The sequence below is a fragment of the Diabrotica undecimpunctata genome, unplaced genomic scaffold, assembly GCF_040954645.1.
Source record: "Diabrotica undecimpunctata isolate CICGRU unplaced genomic scaffold, icDiaUnde3 ctg00000630.1, whole genome shotgun sequence".
In the NCBI taxonomy this organism is placed as follows: domain Eukaryota; kingdom Metazoa; phylum Arthropoda; class Insecta; order Coleoptera; family Chrysomelidae; genus Diabrotica; species Diabrotica undecimpunctata.
The window spans coordinates 146,542-162,497 of NW_027311927.1; the positions used below are offsets into that span (position 1 = coordinate 146,542).

The 15,956-nt window shown below is 34.9% G+C and overlaps 3 protein-coding genes across 3 annotated transcripts; all 3 read right to left on the reverse strand.

Moving 5' to 3' along the window:
• LOC140431314 (uncharacterized) lies at positions 1–1,125 on the reverse strand. Its single transcript, XM_072519247.1, has one exon. It carries the CDS (start codon positions 1,123–1,125, stop codon positions 1–3), a length of 1,125 nt encoding a protein of 374 aa, XP_072375348.1.
• A 265-nt stretch (positions 1,126–1,390) lies between these two features.
• LOC140431315 (uncharacterized) lies at positions 1,391–2,053 on the reverse strand. The gene has a single exon (XM_072519248.1). It carries the CDS (start codon positions 2,051–2,053, stop codon positions 1,391–1,393), a length of 663 nt encoding a protein of 220 aa, XP_072375349.1.
• Positions 2,054–2,056: 3 nt separating this feature from the next.
• LOC140431317 (uncharacterized) lies at positions 2,057–5,885 on the reverse strand. The gene is made up of 2 exons (XM_072519249.1): positions 5,687–5,885; positions 2,057–3,246 (listed from the first exon to the last, which is right to left on the reverse strand). The coding sequence occupies exons 1-2, from the start codon at positions 5,883–5,885 to the stop codon at positions 2,057–2,059; spliced, it is 1,389 nt and encodes a 462-aa protein (XP_072375350.1).
• Between the last annotated feature and the right edge of the window lie 10,071 nt (positions 5,886–15,956).

The window sequence follows — 15,956 nt, forward strand, 5'->3', positions numbered from 1 at the left end:
CTACCATTGTCCGAAAGGATGGAGGCGCATTTTCCGCGTCGAGAAATAAAGCGTTGCTAGAAAACTTTCCGTGGTCAAGCTGCTCACGACTTCTAAATGTATGGCCTTAGTTGCTAAACAGATGAATAGAGCTATGTAACCCTTGATAGTTTTATAATTTCGGGTGTGTCGATCCTTTAGCAAAAAAGGTCCTGCATAGTCAAGTCCACAGTTGTAGAATGGCCTAGAGGGAACAAGACGTGACGAGGGTAAATTACCCATAAGATAGGTTTCTAATTTAGGAGCCACCCTACAACAGATAATACAATCGCGAACGATTCTGCGAACCACTTGACGTCCATTAATGGGCCAAAATTTTTCACGAATGGAAGCTAATAGTAATTGAGGACCGCAATGATTTAAGGTAAGATGCTCATTTCGTACAAGAATAGTAGTTAAGTGGTGTTTAGAATCAAGGACAATGGGATGTTTTTTATCGTAACAAAAATCAGAATTATGCAGTTTTCCACCAATGTGGTTATCCTTATCGATGAACGGATTGAGGGTAAGTAGTTTACTTTTAGAGTCAACGTTACCATGTCTCTTAAGGTGTGTCAAGTCGTCATAAAATATTTCATTTTGTAATAGTCGAATTATATATTTTAAAGCATTATCTATTGCCTCACAAGAAAGGTTCCTTCGTTTAGGAGAAAATTTACAATTATTTATAAAGCGTAGTACATAAGCGATAATGCTCTGTAGTTTTACAAATGAGGATATTTTAGTGATGATGTCCAATTTCATGTGAACTCTTGCGATAAGGGCTGATGCTGGTAGAAGCTCAGGGAGTTGAAAAGGTTCGAATGTTCTATTAGGGCAATGAGTTTCTGGTTTAGCTAGCCATGATGGGACATGAAACCACGTTTCGAAAGTGATAAGTGATGTAGGAGAAATTCCCCTTGATAGAAGATTTGCGAGATTCTCAAGTGTATTCACGCAACGCCATGTTTGAGATTCGGTCAAAGTTTGAATTTGAGAAACTCTATTTGCCACAAAGGTCTTTAACAAACTCGGAGAAGTCTTTATCCATACTAGAACAATAGTGGAGTCGCACCAGTAAGTGATTTCTTCGAAATCTAATTGCATGTGTTGTTTTACCTTATCTATCAACTCAGCTAGCAAGTAAGCTCCACAAAGTTCTAGGCGCGGTACCGTGAGGATGTGTTTTAAAGGAGCTACTCTGGGTTTGGGGCAAAGTAGATGACAACGAAAATTTTCGAAGTTTTCAGATGAACGAATATAAATGCAAGCACCATAATATGCAGTGGTGGATGCATCTGAAAAACCGTGTAGTTGAATTGACTTGTAGTTTGTACAAATTACATGCCTAGGAATTTGTAACTGATTAAGTTTAACCAGTTGAGTCTGATATGTAACCCATTTCGTAAAGATATCCATGGGAACGACTTCGTCCCAGGAAAATTTTTAATTTCCACAAATCTTGGAGAATAATTTTAGCTGTTATAGTTACAGCCGAAAGCAAACCTAGTGGATCAAATATTTTTGATATAGTGGAAAGAATAAGTCTCTTTGTAACTTTACACTTGTGCTCTATAGGTTGAACATTGAAATGAAAAGTGTCAGATTTTGGACTCCACAATAAGCCCAAAGTTTTGATAGTATCGTTAGCTCCAATTTCCAAGGAAACATTATTTTGATTGTTAAAGTTTAAAATAGGAGCGTTTGTCTTCCATTTCCTCAATTGGAAACCATGACGAGACATTAATTCGGAAGTAAGTGATTGAATGCGTTTGATATCTTCTATTGTCGAACCACCTGCGTGAAGATCGTCGACATAAAAGTCCCGTAAAATTAGTAAAGATATGTCAGGAAAATCGGTTGCATACATATGTGCCACTTCTTGAAGACATCTAATGGCAAGAAAACTAGCAGAAGCAGTACCGTAAGTTACGGTGTTTAAAGTATTAGTTTCGAGAGAGTTTGTATGATCAGATCGCCATATGATCTTTTGTAAGGAGCGTTTTTCCTCCTTTATCAGTATTTGTCGATACATCTTTTATATATCGGCTGTTAGTACAAAACTATGTTTACGAAAACGTGAGATGATAGTGAAAAGATCATCTTGCAAATTAGGTCCAACCATAAGAATGTCGTTCAGGGAAATACCTGAATCTGTATTGGCAGAACCGTCAAAAACAACACGAATTTTATTGCCTTTATAGACACAATTATGAGGAAGAAAGAACTCAGATCCTATGGTTACAAAGGGTGAAACGAACATATGGTGTAAGGATAAATATTCATCGATAAATCGAGTGTAATCATCTTTTAATTCAAAATTCGCATTAAGCTTCTTTTCGAGAGAATAAAATATTTTTGTTGCTGTAGTCTTAGAGTTGCCTAGATTGTCGACGGAAGATTTCAAGGGAAGTGATACTACAAACCTACCAGAAGAATTAAGAGAGGTCGTTTTTAAGAAGTGATCTTCACAAGAAAGTTCTTCGTTGGACAAAAATTTTGTTTTTATGCATTCTTCAATGTCCCTAAATTTTTGAAGTTGATCTTCAATGCTTAAATTGTTTATGGTCGACAAATGGCATGTAGTTCTGGCTGCAACGCTATTGTTTGGAAATAATAGACCTGAGATAATCCATCCGAGTTTGGTTTTTTGAAGAATCGGTTGTCCAGGTGAGAATTTAATCTGACCAATACAAATTAAATTCCAGAAGAGATCTGCACCGATAAGAAGATCAATAGGAGATGAAATATTGAAGTCTGGATCGGCCAGAGTAATACTAGAAGGGATATTAAGTATTTTCTTATCGAATGTGACAGAAGGTAAATTTCCTGCAATTTCTGGAAGTACTAAGCAAGAAATTACTTGAGAAAAGTTTAAAATTTTGGATTTAAATTTTACTGATGTTCTATAGCTTACAAAAGAATGTGTTTGGTTTATACCAGAAATAGAAAAATGTGTTTTGGTTGTAGGAAACCTGTGAAGGTTTAATAGGCGCTGGGAAATAAAATTACTTTCCGAGCCGTTATCTAGAAGCGCACGAGCCTCGTATTCGTTACCTGAGATGTCAAAGACTTTTATTTTTACAGTTGATAGCAAAGTAGTAGATTTGTGCTCAAACGAAATGTTACGTGCTATCAGTGCATGAGAGCTTTCTGATATACCTGGACTTGAGCAAGGTAAACTGCTGCTGGTTTGATTATTGGTTTCAATAAGCTTTTGTGAGTTACCTTGAAAGTGTAAAAGTGTGTGGTGTATTTTTCCACATTTATGACATCCGGAAGATTTGCATTCCTTAGTGAAATAACCACTACGCAGACAATTTATGCAAAGTCGTAAGCGTTTTGCTTCATTATGTCTTAATGACGTTTCTAATTTGAGAAATTCAGGACAAGCGTAAATTAGATGTTTTTGTTTGCATAAAGAACAGTTAGAAGAATTATTAGAAATTTTTGGACTTGGGATTGCCTGTAGATGGGAATTTGGGACGAGATTTTTCTTCTTGATGATTAATAGATTCTAAGACTCTACATTTGCCTTTTAGAAATTCAGTTAAGTTACTCAAAGTGGGTAATGTGATCTTGTCGTCTTTAATTGACAGTTCCCATTCTTTCTGTGTAGCATTGTCTAGTTTTGTAGTGATTAGATATATGATAAGGGCATCCCAAGATGTTGTGTCTAAGTCTAAGGACTCAAGAGAGCGTAAATGTCTTTGGAAACCATCAAGTAAGGTGCGTAGATCATGATGTGAATTTTTTGAAACATTTGGTAAGTTAAATAATTTTTAATATGATTATTAACAAGAAGAGATTTGTTTTCGAATCTGTCTTTTAGTAATTCCCATGCAGTTTCATATGTTGCCTCATAAATTTCCAGGTTACGTATTGTTTCTGCGGTAATACCTTGTAAGGATAATCTTAGATAATGGAATTTCTGAATGTTGTAAAGTTCCGTGTTGGTATGTATGATAGAATTAAATGTATCTCTAAAGAACAACCAATTATCATAATCACCCTCAAAGGAGGGCAAGTTGATAGCGGGTAACCTAATGTTAATAGACGTTTATGAACTGTTTTCAGACGAAATTGTCGAATTTGAAGCTTGAGCAGCTTGATCACGGGGTTTTAAAAGATTGGTGTCAATAAAATCTCGCACAGCGCTAGTAATATGAAAAAAACGACGTTTCGAAAGACGACCTTTCTATACCATGGATAGTATCTGCGTTGGCAGTATAGTCCTCATCAGAGGCCTCAATAAGTGATTGAGGGTTGTCAAAATCATCAAAAAATTTCTCAATTCTATCAAGTCTAAGTTGTAAATCTCTAAAGTTAATTTGTTCTAAAGGTTTGTTTTTGATAGAAATAAATACGTACTAAAACGAGTTACAGAACCTTTGATTGAGGAGCGTTTAGTTTTTGCTGTAGCGATGTCAGCCATATTGACAATATAATTTTATATAATATATTCACAAAAATAAAAATGTATGTATGTATACGCAAAAAAATTAAAAGGAAATTATGTAATGTTATGTGTATAAAAGTTTGGCGAGTGAATAAAAAACGTTAAAGATAATATTTCAACTTTGTAAAAATTTATAAATGAAAATGAATAAATTGAAATAAGTTTAAGGACGCTACTATACTCCTGTATTAATGTATAAATGAAAATATTGAAATCTCTAAATGTATTATAACAGTAAAATACGTGATTTTAAAAATAAATATTTTCCACTGAATTAAATCAAATACAAAATATACCCTTTTACGAACATAAAGATTAAAATGAGTTATAGGAAATTACTTATGCACTAACCTTGACTTTGACGAAAGATTATACCTGCCTTCTTTCGATACTGTGTGAATGGGACGATGCAAATTCGTCGAAAAAAATACAGCTTCCAATGGAATGTACAGCAAAATATATTTTGATAACTGGTTAATTCGGCTCGAACACGGACCTTTTATGTAGGGGATGTAAGTTAAATCTTATTAGAATTTCACGTAGAGTAATACAAAAACAAATCACTTAAACTAAACTGTATTGAAGAAATAAAAAAAAAGGCACATGTAAAACATTTCGTAAGCGATAAATTTAAAACTAGCGTCCTTATTGTAACAATGTTGTGATGAGACTGTAATGAGACTGTCTTCTGTCCGCAACTACCTGTAGCCCCTCTCGAGGGGTGTTAGATAAAGGTCGGGTAAAATTTGACTGAAAGTATATTATACGGGGTTGCTCGAAAGTTTTAACACCTAAAATTCAAAGAATTTTAGCTTATGTGTTAAGGTTTATAAAAAACTCTAGGTCTAAAGAGTTAACGAAAACAGAATCCTTACTCCACAAGAAACAAATTCTTCACTTATACCGATTATTCGATATGTTCAGCTGGATGTTTTTTCTGATATTTTCCTTAAGATTGATCAAAATCAGTTACTGCCAAAACCTTTTCGTAAATTAACACCATTTGTGGATCCAGATAATTTACTGAGGGATTTCGTCTTTGCTGATTTTCGACACAATAAGTCTCCGACTCGTCGAATTAGTCTTTATTTGCAAAAAGTTCGAGAAACAGGTGTAATATTACCCGTTCAGGATCAAAAGGTAATGGTATAATAAAATATTTTCGGTCTTTTATAGTTTTACTGGATACAATATTAAGTTTTCAGTTACTGTATTTTACATTTTCCTTAAATATAACGTTCATTATTTTCTCGTGAAGTTCCTCAAGTTTATTTTGCCAGAAAATGGTAAAGATATTTTTATGAGATTTATCTAGGAATTCCGTATTCGACGTTTCAATTTTAGAATAATCGATTACTGTAGATCTATACAAGTCGAACAACTTATCAAGTTCGTATCTTAGTGTCATATCCTTTCTATATTTTCTCCATTGTCGTGTTTTTCGTTTTCGTCTGTCTCCGTTTCGTCTATGTTCGATGCAAGTAACGATATTTTGATTGAAAGTTTGCACAATCCTTGAAAGTTAGTTACCTTAAGGGTTATTAGTGGATATAACAAATACATGAAATATTACATTAAATAAAGTTGAATAACTTTATGTCTTTTAAATAGCTTAACACTGTCCAAATTTTTTTGGTGAGAACTCTCTTGAGATCATTATTTGTGAATCCGTGGGATCTTCTTTTTTCCTTGAACTGAGGACAATCAAGCAGGATGTGTTTCACAGTCAGTGGGTTAGAGCAGCTGTAGCAGATAGGTAGTGGTTCTTTTGTTATTAGGTATTTGTGTGTTAAGGCAGTATGGCCAATTCTTAAACGATTAATAATGACTTGGTTTCTTCTGTTTAAAGAGTCTCCAGAACATCAGTTATTTTTGGGCAAATTACATTTAATTTAGTACCTAATTTTTCCCAATAATTTTGCCAAGTAATAATACAGTGGATTTTAAACAGGTTTTTTAGATCGGTGTACGGATATGTCTTTAATTTTGCAGGATGTTTTGAGTTCATTAGACTTTTGTTAGCCAGTTGGTTTGCTTTTTCATTTCCGTAAATACCTGTATGTGAAGGTACCCAAATAAAAGCCGCTTCCGTTCCTAATAATCGAAATTTTTCTAGTTCGTTTTTTATACTCTGTATAATAGGGTTGTTGGTATATATTTGTTTTAGTTCCAGTAATGCATTTAATGAGTCTATTACGATAATGCACTTCATCGTTCTACTCTTTTCGAAAAAGATTAGGGCTTCCAAAATAGCTGTAGCCTCACCTGTTAGTAGACTGCAGTTGGATGGTATCGATATGCTATAAGAATTTTCTTTACTGTAGTAGACAGCAGCGTGATCATTTGGAGTTTTAGAGGCATCGGTAAAGATTTGCAAATAATTAGGATATGAATAGAGATTTAATTATTGTGGAATTTGTAGTTGATTTGGGATACTTGGTAAGTGTTACATCAATAGTTAATGGGTGGCTTGTCCATGGGCGATAGTTTGCATTTATATTTAGCGATACATTGCGAGTTATTACTATCATAGTAAATATCGTGTCAACTAAAATAGTACATAAATATACTGTGGCTTTTAAATCTTCATATATCTAAATAAGTTAAAAGAATTTAAATATTTTATTTTATTTGAAAGTGTATTAAAAAAATTTGGTCCGAGGTAAGTAAAACATTTTAATCATATTATGTGTTTAAAACATAAAAAAATATTTGTTTGAGAAATGAACAAAATTAGGTATTTAGAAATAAATTTTACAGGATAATACCATGATACTATAAAAAACAAGGTATGCTCACTTGCCGTTCTAATTTTAATCGACTTTGCGCATGACGTAATAGCGAGACAAAGCCAGGGGACTTGTGTGGATCTTATTTTAATGATGCATCATATGGCAACGTTGTTCCATTACTGTAATAAACAACTTCGAAACTTAAACTGTTAACGGTAAGTATACCTCGAATCTTGCACTAAGAAGTCATAACAAGTTACTTTCTGTGAAAACGTGGTTTGAAAATTAATTAGTAATTTGTAAAATTAATTAAAGAAATATATGAATCTTCGATTTTATTGTGTGTATTACAAACAAAATACATATTGCTACAAAACATAAATTAAATATAAAAGACCAGTAAAATGTAAATAATTTGAAATATAAGGAAAAGGTGGTCATACTTTAGACTTTATGAATATCATTTAGACATTTATTTTAAAATCTTCGTGATTTTTCTCTTGCGGATATTATAATTATCTTTAATATTTTTATTTAGAATTAGTGTTTTAAAATACATTTTACATATAAAGAAAAAGTAATTTTACATCTTCGCAACATTTACATATTTTGCAGCATCTATTAGGTTTTTTAAATAATTTTTAGTTATTTTTAATTTGTTACCATTATAACTACTAAAAATATGTTCCAGTTTACTACATTTAGTTATAAATTCCAGTGTTGGTTTGAGTAAACCACCCTCAGAAACGTGGTTTACCCAAGTAAACGATTTATCGTTAGCGTCCGGAATATATCCAAGTATTTCTTTTTTTTTGTAACATAAATGCAATGAAACCTGCTAAAGTTTCCAATCCGTCCCATTTCAGGTCTTTTATATTTGAATTAATAAAATCTTGATGACTGTCAATTTAATCTTCAGGGTTAATTTCTGTGTCACCACTAGAAATGTTTAGTGAGGAAAATATCTCTTCAGTGACAATTTCATAATTAATTATACTATTAGTAGTAATATTCCACTATAGTTTTTTTTAAACAATAGTCAGCTTCTGTAAAATGTTTTTATCGTATTGTCGCGGTTTCTACATTAAATTTGTCTCGCTAAAAACACCTGAAGACTCATACTTTACGCATTTGTTTGTCTCTAGGAAACACAAATAAACGACACTTCGAAAAAGAGTTACTTTTTTTAATATAATTGTTTAAACAACCCACCACTGCGCAATACAACATGGCAACCAAATAATTAGGTGATATTAACACAGTAAACTGAATGTTTTCACCACAAAATTTATGTAACAATATAATATACAAAGTCTTTACTACATCAATGAATAAATAAAAATCTTATTTACTACGTTTCAGAGCACACAGGATAGCAACAGCTAGAGCATTTAACTTGGCATCATTAAAGTTGTCTCGGGCTTACATCACAGGTGTGCGAGAGAGATGCAAGAACATGCGCGTTGACTTATCTTGTTATGTTATAGTATCCTGGAATAATGCATACATACGTTTTTTGACTATTTGACACTTGGCACCTAACATACTGACACTATGAAAACTGTTAAAAATAAATGGAGAAATAATGTAGAAAAACCTGAACTCATAGTATAATATTGGACTACTTTAAAAGTAATTATTTTTTCTTTCAAGATAATGTACCATTTCATATATCTAAAACTGCATAGAAAAGAGTTATAGAACAATTTTTGCGCAAAAATAGGAAAAATGGACCAACACTGGTGTTGGAGAACAATAATCTCCAACCAAATAATTCTATTTCAAAACAAAATAAAAATATTTTTGCCGCATCGGTTACCTAAATGAATCCCTTGTCTGCATTGACTTATTTCTTAGAATGTTAATCTCCGCCGATATTGACCGGTAGATCCTTCAAAATGCATAGACAAGTATTTCGGAGGGGCTAGGGGAAGCCAGTGAATTAGCGATCGTCGTAGGGCTTAGACCTACTTTTCAAGTTTCGGAGAGTTTTTCTCCACGTTCGCAATCGCAAGTTACGCAATATATCGGGAACCCGTAATGTGAAGTGTTATGGTGTTTTCGTTTGTAAACTGTAATTTTCTAATTAGGTTCCTTACGATTAGTTATTCACTCACAGTTTATAAGTTTCTATTTCTTGTCCTTTTTTTCAATTACAGTTCTAGCTAAACAAGTTATTGTTTTATTTCACTCTATCGATCTATTCAACAGGCCAGACTAAATCACATTTAAGAGTCCACTTAAGTTTCTATTACTGAGCATTCGAAGGCTATCGGAACAATTGGACTTACAGCAAGTACAAACCGCTGAAAGAGACACTGTTAGCAAACAAGACTCTCCCTGAAGGGATGTTGAAAACCGGCATCCCTCCATTTGTTCACTTCGAGCCGGATTTTGATCCTACTAGCCGACTTTCTGGCCTAAAAACGTTTAGTTTAAGTTTCTGTAATTCTGTGCTTTCAAAAAGACAGTAAAAGTTTCGTGTGTTTCGGATATTCTCGTCGATAGACAATAATTCCTAGAGACATAGTGAGTGCGTTATTTATTCTACGGACAAATAAACATTCGATAAACAAAACAGTGATAGTTTAAAGAAAACCAGTGATTACTTCAAGAAATGCTGTTCCAGGACTAGCTAATTCCAGAGAGGGATAGGCAGCCCACATTCAAGTACTAAGAACTCAGGGGTGACGTACAAATCAAACTTTTTTATATAAATTCAAAAAGTTATTTCAAAAATCTAGTGCAAATTAGTGTTCTTATAAAGTCAAACATTGTTAAAGAACTATTCAGGGTTAAATTTTTAGTTTAGCTTATTGCATGCTTGTTAAAATTCAAAATTAATAATTCAGAATTAATTAATTTCATTTAAAAATAAACAAATTAAAGTTATTACAATGAGCAATAAAGGTTTAAATAAATTAACAAAAAAGAAGCATTCTATACTAGATTCTGTTGGTAGAATTCAAGCGTGGCTAGAAATAAACCACGACTCGGAAAAAGATGTTTTCTCATTTAAAACACGAAAAGATAGGTTAAGAGACCTTTTCTCTGACTTCAACAGGGTACAGGATGAAATTGAATTCCTGGACGATTCTCAAGAGTCTGATCATGCTTTGTTTGAAAAAAATTATTTTGCTACGCTTGTACGCTTTCAAAAATTCAAAACTCGATTAAATCATTGGAAATTACCAATATAGGGAGCGCTAATAAACAAATGGCCGTAAAACTCCCAGAAATCAGTATTAACAAATTTTCTGGACACGTAAGTGATTTTGAAAGCTTCTATGAACTATTCGACACATTGCTAATAAAAAATCAGTCCCTTTCTGGTATCCAAAGATTTCTTTACTTAAAAAGTTACCTACAGGGTGATTCTCTAAAATTGGTGGATTCTTTGAAAGTCACCAATGAAAATTTTTCAATTGCTTTGGATATTCTAAAAAACCGCTATCAAAATAAGGTCACAATGATAAATTTTTATTTAACAGAAATTCTAGACATTCCTACACTGAGAAACAGCTCACCGCAGATCCTCAGAAATTTTCTAACAACTGTAACAAAAAATATGCAACTGCTAAAAAATTTGCAATTTTCAAGTTCAGAGCTCATTGATATAATTTTAGTTTTTCTGCTACAAAGCAAATTAGACTTTTCAACAAGGAGACTTTTTAAAACTGAGCGAAATCATTCAGATGTACCAAATTTAGATGCTTTTCTTAAATTTCTAGAAAAAAGGTGCATTGTTCTAGAAAGTCTGGAAAATACAAATCCTAGGCAAACCAAAAACGTAAAAGTTTTACATCATGCATACAGTAATAATACATCAGAGCATTTAAATAAAAATATTATTTCAAATAATTTAGTTTCTGACTTTTATTGTATTTACTGCAAAAAACAAGGACATAAAATTTATATATGTCAATTTTTCAAAAACATTCAGCATGATGACAAAATTAAATTCGTAAATTCAAAAGGTCTCTGCGTAAACTGCTTAGGTAGGCATAATTCTAAAAACTGCTCCTCAAAACATGGATGCACCATATGTAAAAAGCGCCATAACACTGTTCTTCACATTTCGGGTAAAGATTATACTTTTTCTACGACCCATAACAATGAAAGTCCGTCAACTTCTACAAATTCAAACAATTACAAACGCGAACATTCGTCTAATTTAAATTTTCAAGGTCCTTCAGTTCAAGGGCAAGAACCTCTTACAAATTCTTTTTCTGCTTTGTCCGTAAAAAATTCAAACATACTTCTCGCTATGGCCAAAGTCACCATTTTCGACAAAAACGGGAGCCCTTTAACGGCCCGATTGTTACTCGATACAGGAAATCAGAATAGCTTTTGTACCCGGTGTCTCGCTGGTAGGCTGGGCTATAAGCCGTATGAAATTGTAACGATGAGTCAAAGCCATCACCGTTAAACCAGCGTGCGCGCGAACCAACCCATGAAGTAGGAGTGTATCGACAGTAGAAAGGGCAAAACTAATTACACAGCTCCGCTATATAAACCGCAACATTTCCTCATAGAGAGAGAATCGACAGGTGTTGACTGAAGGTTCTCTTCTTCCCTACCCCGGCTTGTGGACGTGTTGAGTTCACAAGTTGTTCCGTCTCCCATACCGCCGCTATCCGAAGAGCGTGTTGAGCTCTTCACTACCCGTACTCTGAAGCAGTCGTGTTGAGACTGTCGAGGAGTGTCCTATTAACCCGAATCACTTAAGGGACGTGTTGAGTTCCTTTCCTTCCTTTGTACCTATCGTCCGCTGTTATTGAACCGATACAACGTTACCGTAAAATTTCAGATACACACTCGCTTGCCGATAAGACTAGTTCTATATGACAAGGTCAAGCTTAATTTGAATAAATAGGCCAGGTACTGAGAAGACTAAACCAAATTGTATATATGTACATAAGATTTTTGTCAATTTAATTTAAGGAAGACAATAAAGTTTTATTTTTATTTTGAACTCTGTCTCTGACTGTCTAAAAGCTACCCGGATAGTGACTCCCACGAGAGGACATCACAAATGGCGCTCGAGCAGAAAAATACGTTTTAAACAATAATACCGACCGAATTCCGAATTTTATTTTCATGAGACAGTACTACATTTCAAATTTTAATCAAAGACAGGGTGATTCACAGTTCAAAAATGACAGACGCTCCGGAAACGTCGAAGGTTAATTGGGTGTACCTATTAAAGAAAGACGAACTTATAGCCGAATTAACAAACAGAGAACAGCCGACGGAAGGGAATTTCAGCAAGCTAAGAGCGAGATTAGTTGCGATCATCAAGGCAGAGAAAATAGAAGAAAACCAGATGGGAGACAGACAAAGAAAGATGGAAATAGTACGCAAATGGGGGTTACACTTTGACGGTTCAAGAGACCCAATAGAATTCATAGAACGGTTGAAAGAACTCCAGACAGCTTACGGCCTACAAGACACCCACGTTTTACAAGCTCTACCAGGAACATTAAACGGGAAAGCATTACTATGGTACAGAAACAATAATAAATATTGGAACGAATTAAAAGACTTCGAACAAGATTTCCGCAATTTCTTCGTTTCCTCCGTTCTCACGCAATCTCTGGAAGCTCAAATCCGGAACCGACTACAACGAAACAACGAAGGTGTAAAAGACTACATCATTGATATTCAAACAATGATCAGAAGACATGGTAAATTCAATCACTAAGAAGAACTAAACAGGATATACACCAATATGAACCCGAAATACAAGTTGTATATAAAGAGGCAAGACGTATCGTCAACACAGGACATCATCAGACTAGCGGAAGAATATGATATGGTCCAAAAAGAAATACATAACAGAAACAATACAAGGTGTGACTGGACACAGGCAAATGGTCGTAATAACAAAATACAGAATTTCGACAGACAGACTTGTTGTTGGAGATGCGGCCGCAGAGGCCACAATAGAAGAAACTGCAGAGCTATCGCTGTACTCTTCTGCAGCCATTGCGGAACCCGAGGAACAACTTCCAATAACTGCCAATGTAGAAGCCGACCGGAAAACTCCAATAGGACTGGACAAGAAGGAGGCAACCCAGTCAGCATTTAGAGTCCTCCCTAACAACCTCCAGCTACGCACACTATACAGATCAACGACCCCACACAACGATAACGTTCAGCAACGGTAAAAAGTTAAGAGCACTAATAGACACAGGAGCCCAAAATTCGTTTATAGGACAAAAAGGTAAAAAAATATTGGAACAATGTGGACCAAAAAGCGACAGAAAAGCTTTAAAGATCACGCTGGCAGATGGTAAAACCAGCAACATAGAAATCTGTTTTACAGCAAAATGTTCCATAGACAACGTTTGGAGAAATGCCAAGCTACATTTTTTACCAAACCTAGCTTCAGAAGTAGTACTGGGAATGCATGAAATAACAAGATGGGGCCTTGATTTATCAAACATCTTAAATAGAAATCGCGTAAAAAGGAGAAAACAATACCCAACCAGGACAGAACACGGATTCAGATCATACAATGCAGACAATAACCGAATACCGACCAATTCCAGGGTCAACGAAACACCAACCGCAAGATATCCGCTCCAACAGGGAAGCAAAATATATAACAAAACGACCTACCTACTACCGACCGATACCGCGGTCGAAGACCAGACCGAAAATATACCGACTACCGACCGATACCGCGGTCGACAACCAGACCGAAGATATACCGAACTACCGACCGATACCGCGGCCGACGACCAGACCGAAGATATTCCGTCATACATACCGGAATTCACGAACAGTCCGAAACGAGAGCAGCTCGACATCAGTACTACACTAAACAATACCGAAAAAAAACAATTACAGGAATTGTTACTAACAGAATTGGAGAAATTTAAACAAATTAAAGGAACAACACATCTAACCGAACATACAATAAAACTCAAACATAATACACCGATCAAACAAAGATACAGGCCCCGAAACCCGGCAATGCAGAAGATCATAAACGATGAGATAGATAAGATGCTAGAAGAGAACGTGATAGAAAAATCCAATAGCCCGTACAGTTCCCCCATCGTCCTAGTAAAAAAGAAGGATAACAACGGATACAGATTTTGCATCGATTTTAGAAAAATCAACGACATCTCAGAAAAAGATGCCTACCCATTACCGTACATCAATCATATCCTAGAAAAGTTAAAATCTGCAAAATATTTTACCACGTTAGATCTAAAAAATGGATATTGGCAAGTACCACTTTCCGAAGCAAGCAAACCCTTGACCGCTTTCGTAGCACCAGGAAAAGGACTATTCCAGTTCAAAGTACTTCCATTCGGATTACACGCCGCCTCCGCTACTTTTCAACGATTACTAGATACAATAATCGGCCCAGAAATGGAACCAAATGCATTCGCCTATTTAGACGACATAATAGTACTGGGGAAAACGTTCGAGGAACATATGGAAAACTTAAAAGAAGTACTTCACAGACTACAGCTGGCCAAACTACGAATTAATATAGACAAATGTAAATTCTGCAAAGAAGAGATAAATTATTTAGGCCATGTAGTAAACAAAACGGGAATAAAAGTGGACGACAACAAGACAAAAGCTATAGTCGAATATCCCGCGCCAAAAACCGTTAAACAACTACGCCGATTTTTGGGCATCATCTCATGGTATAGGAGATTTATAAAAGATTTTTCACGAACTGCAGCCCCTTTAACAAAGCTACTAAAGAAAAAACAACATTGGACTTGGGACAGAGACCAAGAGGAAGCATTTAACAAAATAAAATTACTACTGACACAAGCTCCAATACTGATCTGCCCGGACTTCCAGAAAAGATTTTTTTTACAATCTGACGCTTCGAACCACGGTTTAGGAGTAGCTTTAGTACAAACTTACGACGAAGAGAGTGGAAACCCACAATAAACGACAAAGTCATGAAAAGGGAATACCAACTCTCAAATGCCGCCAAAAATTTTAACGCCAAATTAGCACCGAAATTTTCAGGCCCATATACTATAACAAAAGTGTGTTCTAATGTAATATTCAAATTAAAACACGACGATAAAAACCGTACAATAACAGCTCATATCAAAGACCTAAAACCCGCATTTACCGATTTCCCTACTCCTTAATCAGTCCAAGCACTTACAGTCAACACCAAGTAGTGACAGTATATTTTAATACAGTTTTCCAGTAACCTTCAAATATAATGTCAGACACATTAGAAATATATTACAGTGACATAGAAATGGACGGCACAGTTACGCCGCCACCATACACCGTTCCAGAATTAATATCACCGTTGGGGAACACACCAAAACCTAATACCCCGGGCAAAGGCTGCGAGCCCCTGATAAAGGCTATTTCCAAATTTAAAAACCTTTTCGATGAACCAACCATGGGCATCACAAAAATTCAGAAAGTCCAGTCAATTCCAGTGTCAATCCTGCCGCTCTCACTAACTCCGCCGCAGCATAAAGGAAAAAAAATACAGACTGAGACTCCCGAACCAGGTGCTGAGGATAAAAACCAATAATTGAAGTGCCACGAAGGAAGACGTTTTTTTTTAAGAGAGAGGAAGACGATTTTTTTTAAGAAGACGATATTTATTTTTTTTAGGGCGGACATTTTTTATTTCGATGTATTGTAAATTTTTTTTAGGGTAACCAAGTACCTGGCAAGGAATAAAAATAAAAAAATTTTGTTCCAAAATTTTTTTTTCCCAGGAAGAGGGGGTGTAACGA

Coding starts and splice junctions, on each gene's coding strand:
- LOC140431314 (XM_072519247.1), bottom strand. CDS start 1,125: ATGCAATTAGATTTCGAAGAAATCACTTACTGGTGCGACTCCACTATT.
- LOC140431315 (XM_072519248.1), bottom strand. CDS start 2,053: ATGTATCGACAAATACTGATAAAGGAGGAAAAACGCTCCTTACAAAAG.
- LOC140431317 (XM_072519249.1), bottom strand. CDS start 5,885: ATGACACTAAGATACGAACTTGATAAGTTGTTCGACTTGTATAGATCT. Junction 3,247..5,686: donor TAAGGAAAATGTAAAATACA/GTAACTGAAAAC, acceptor TACACTTTCAAG/GTAACTCACAAAAGCTTATT.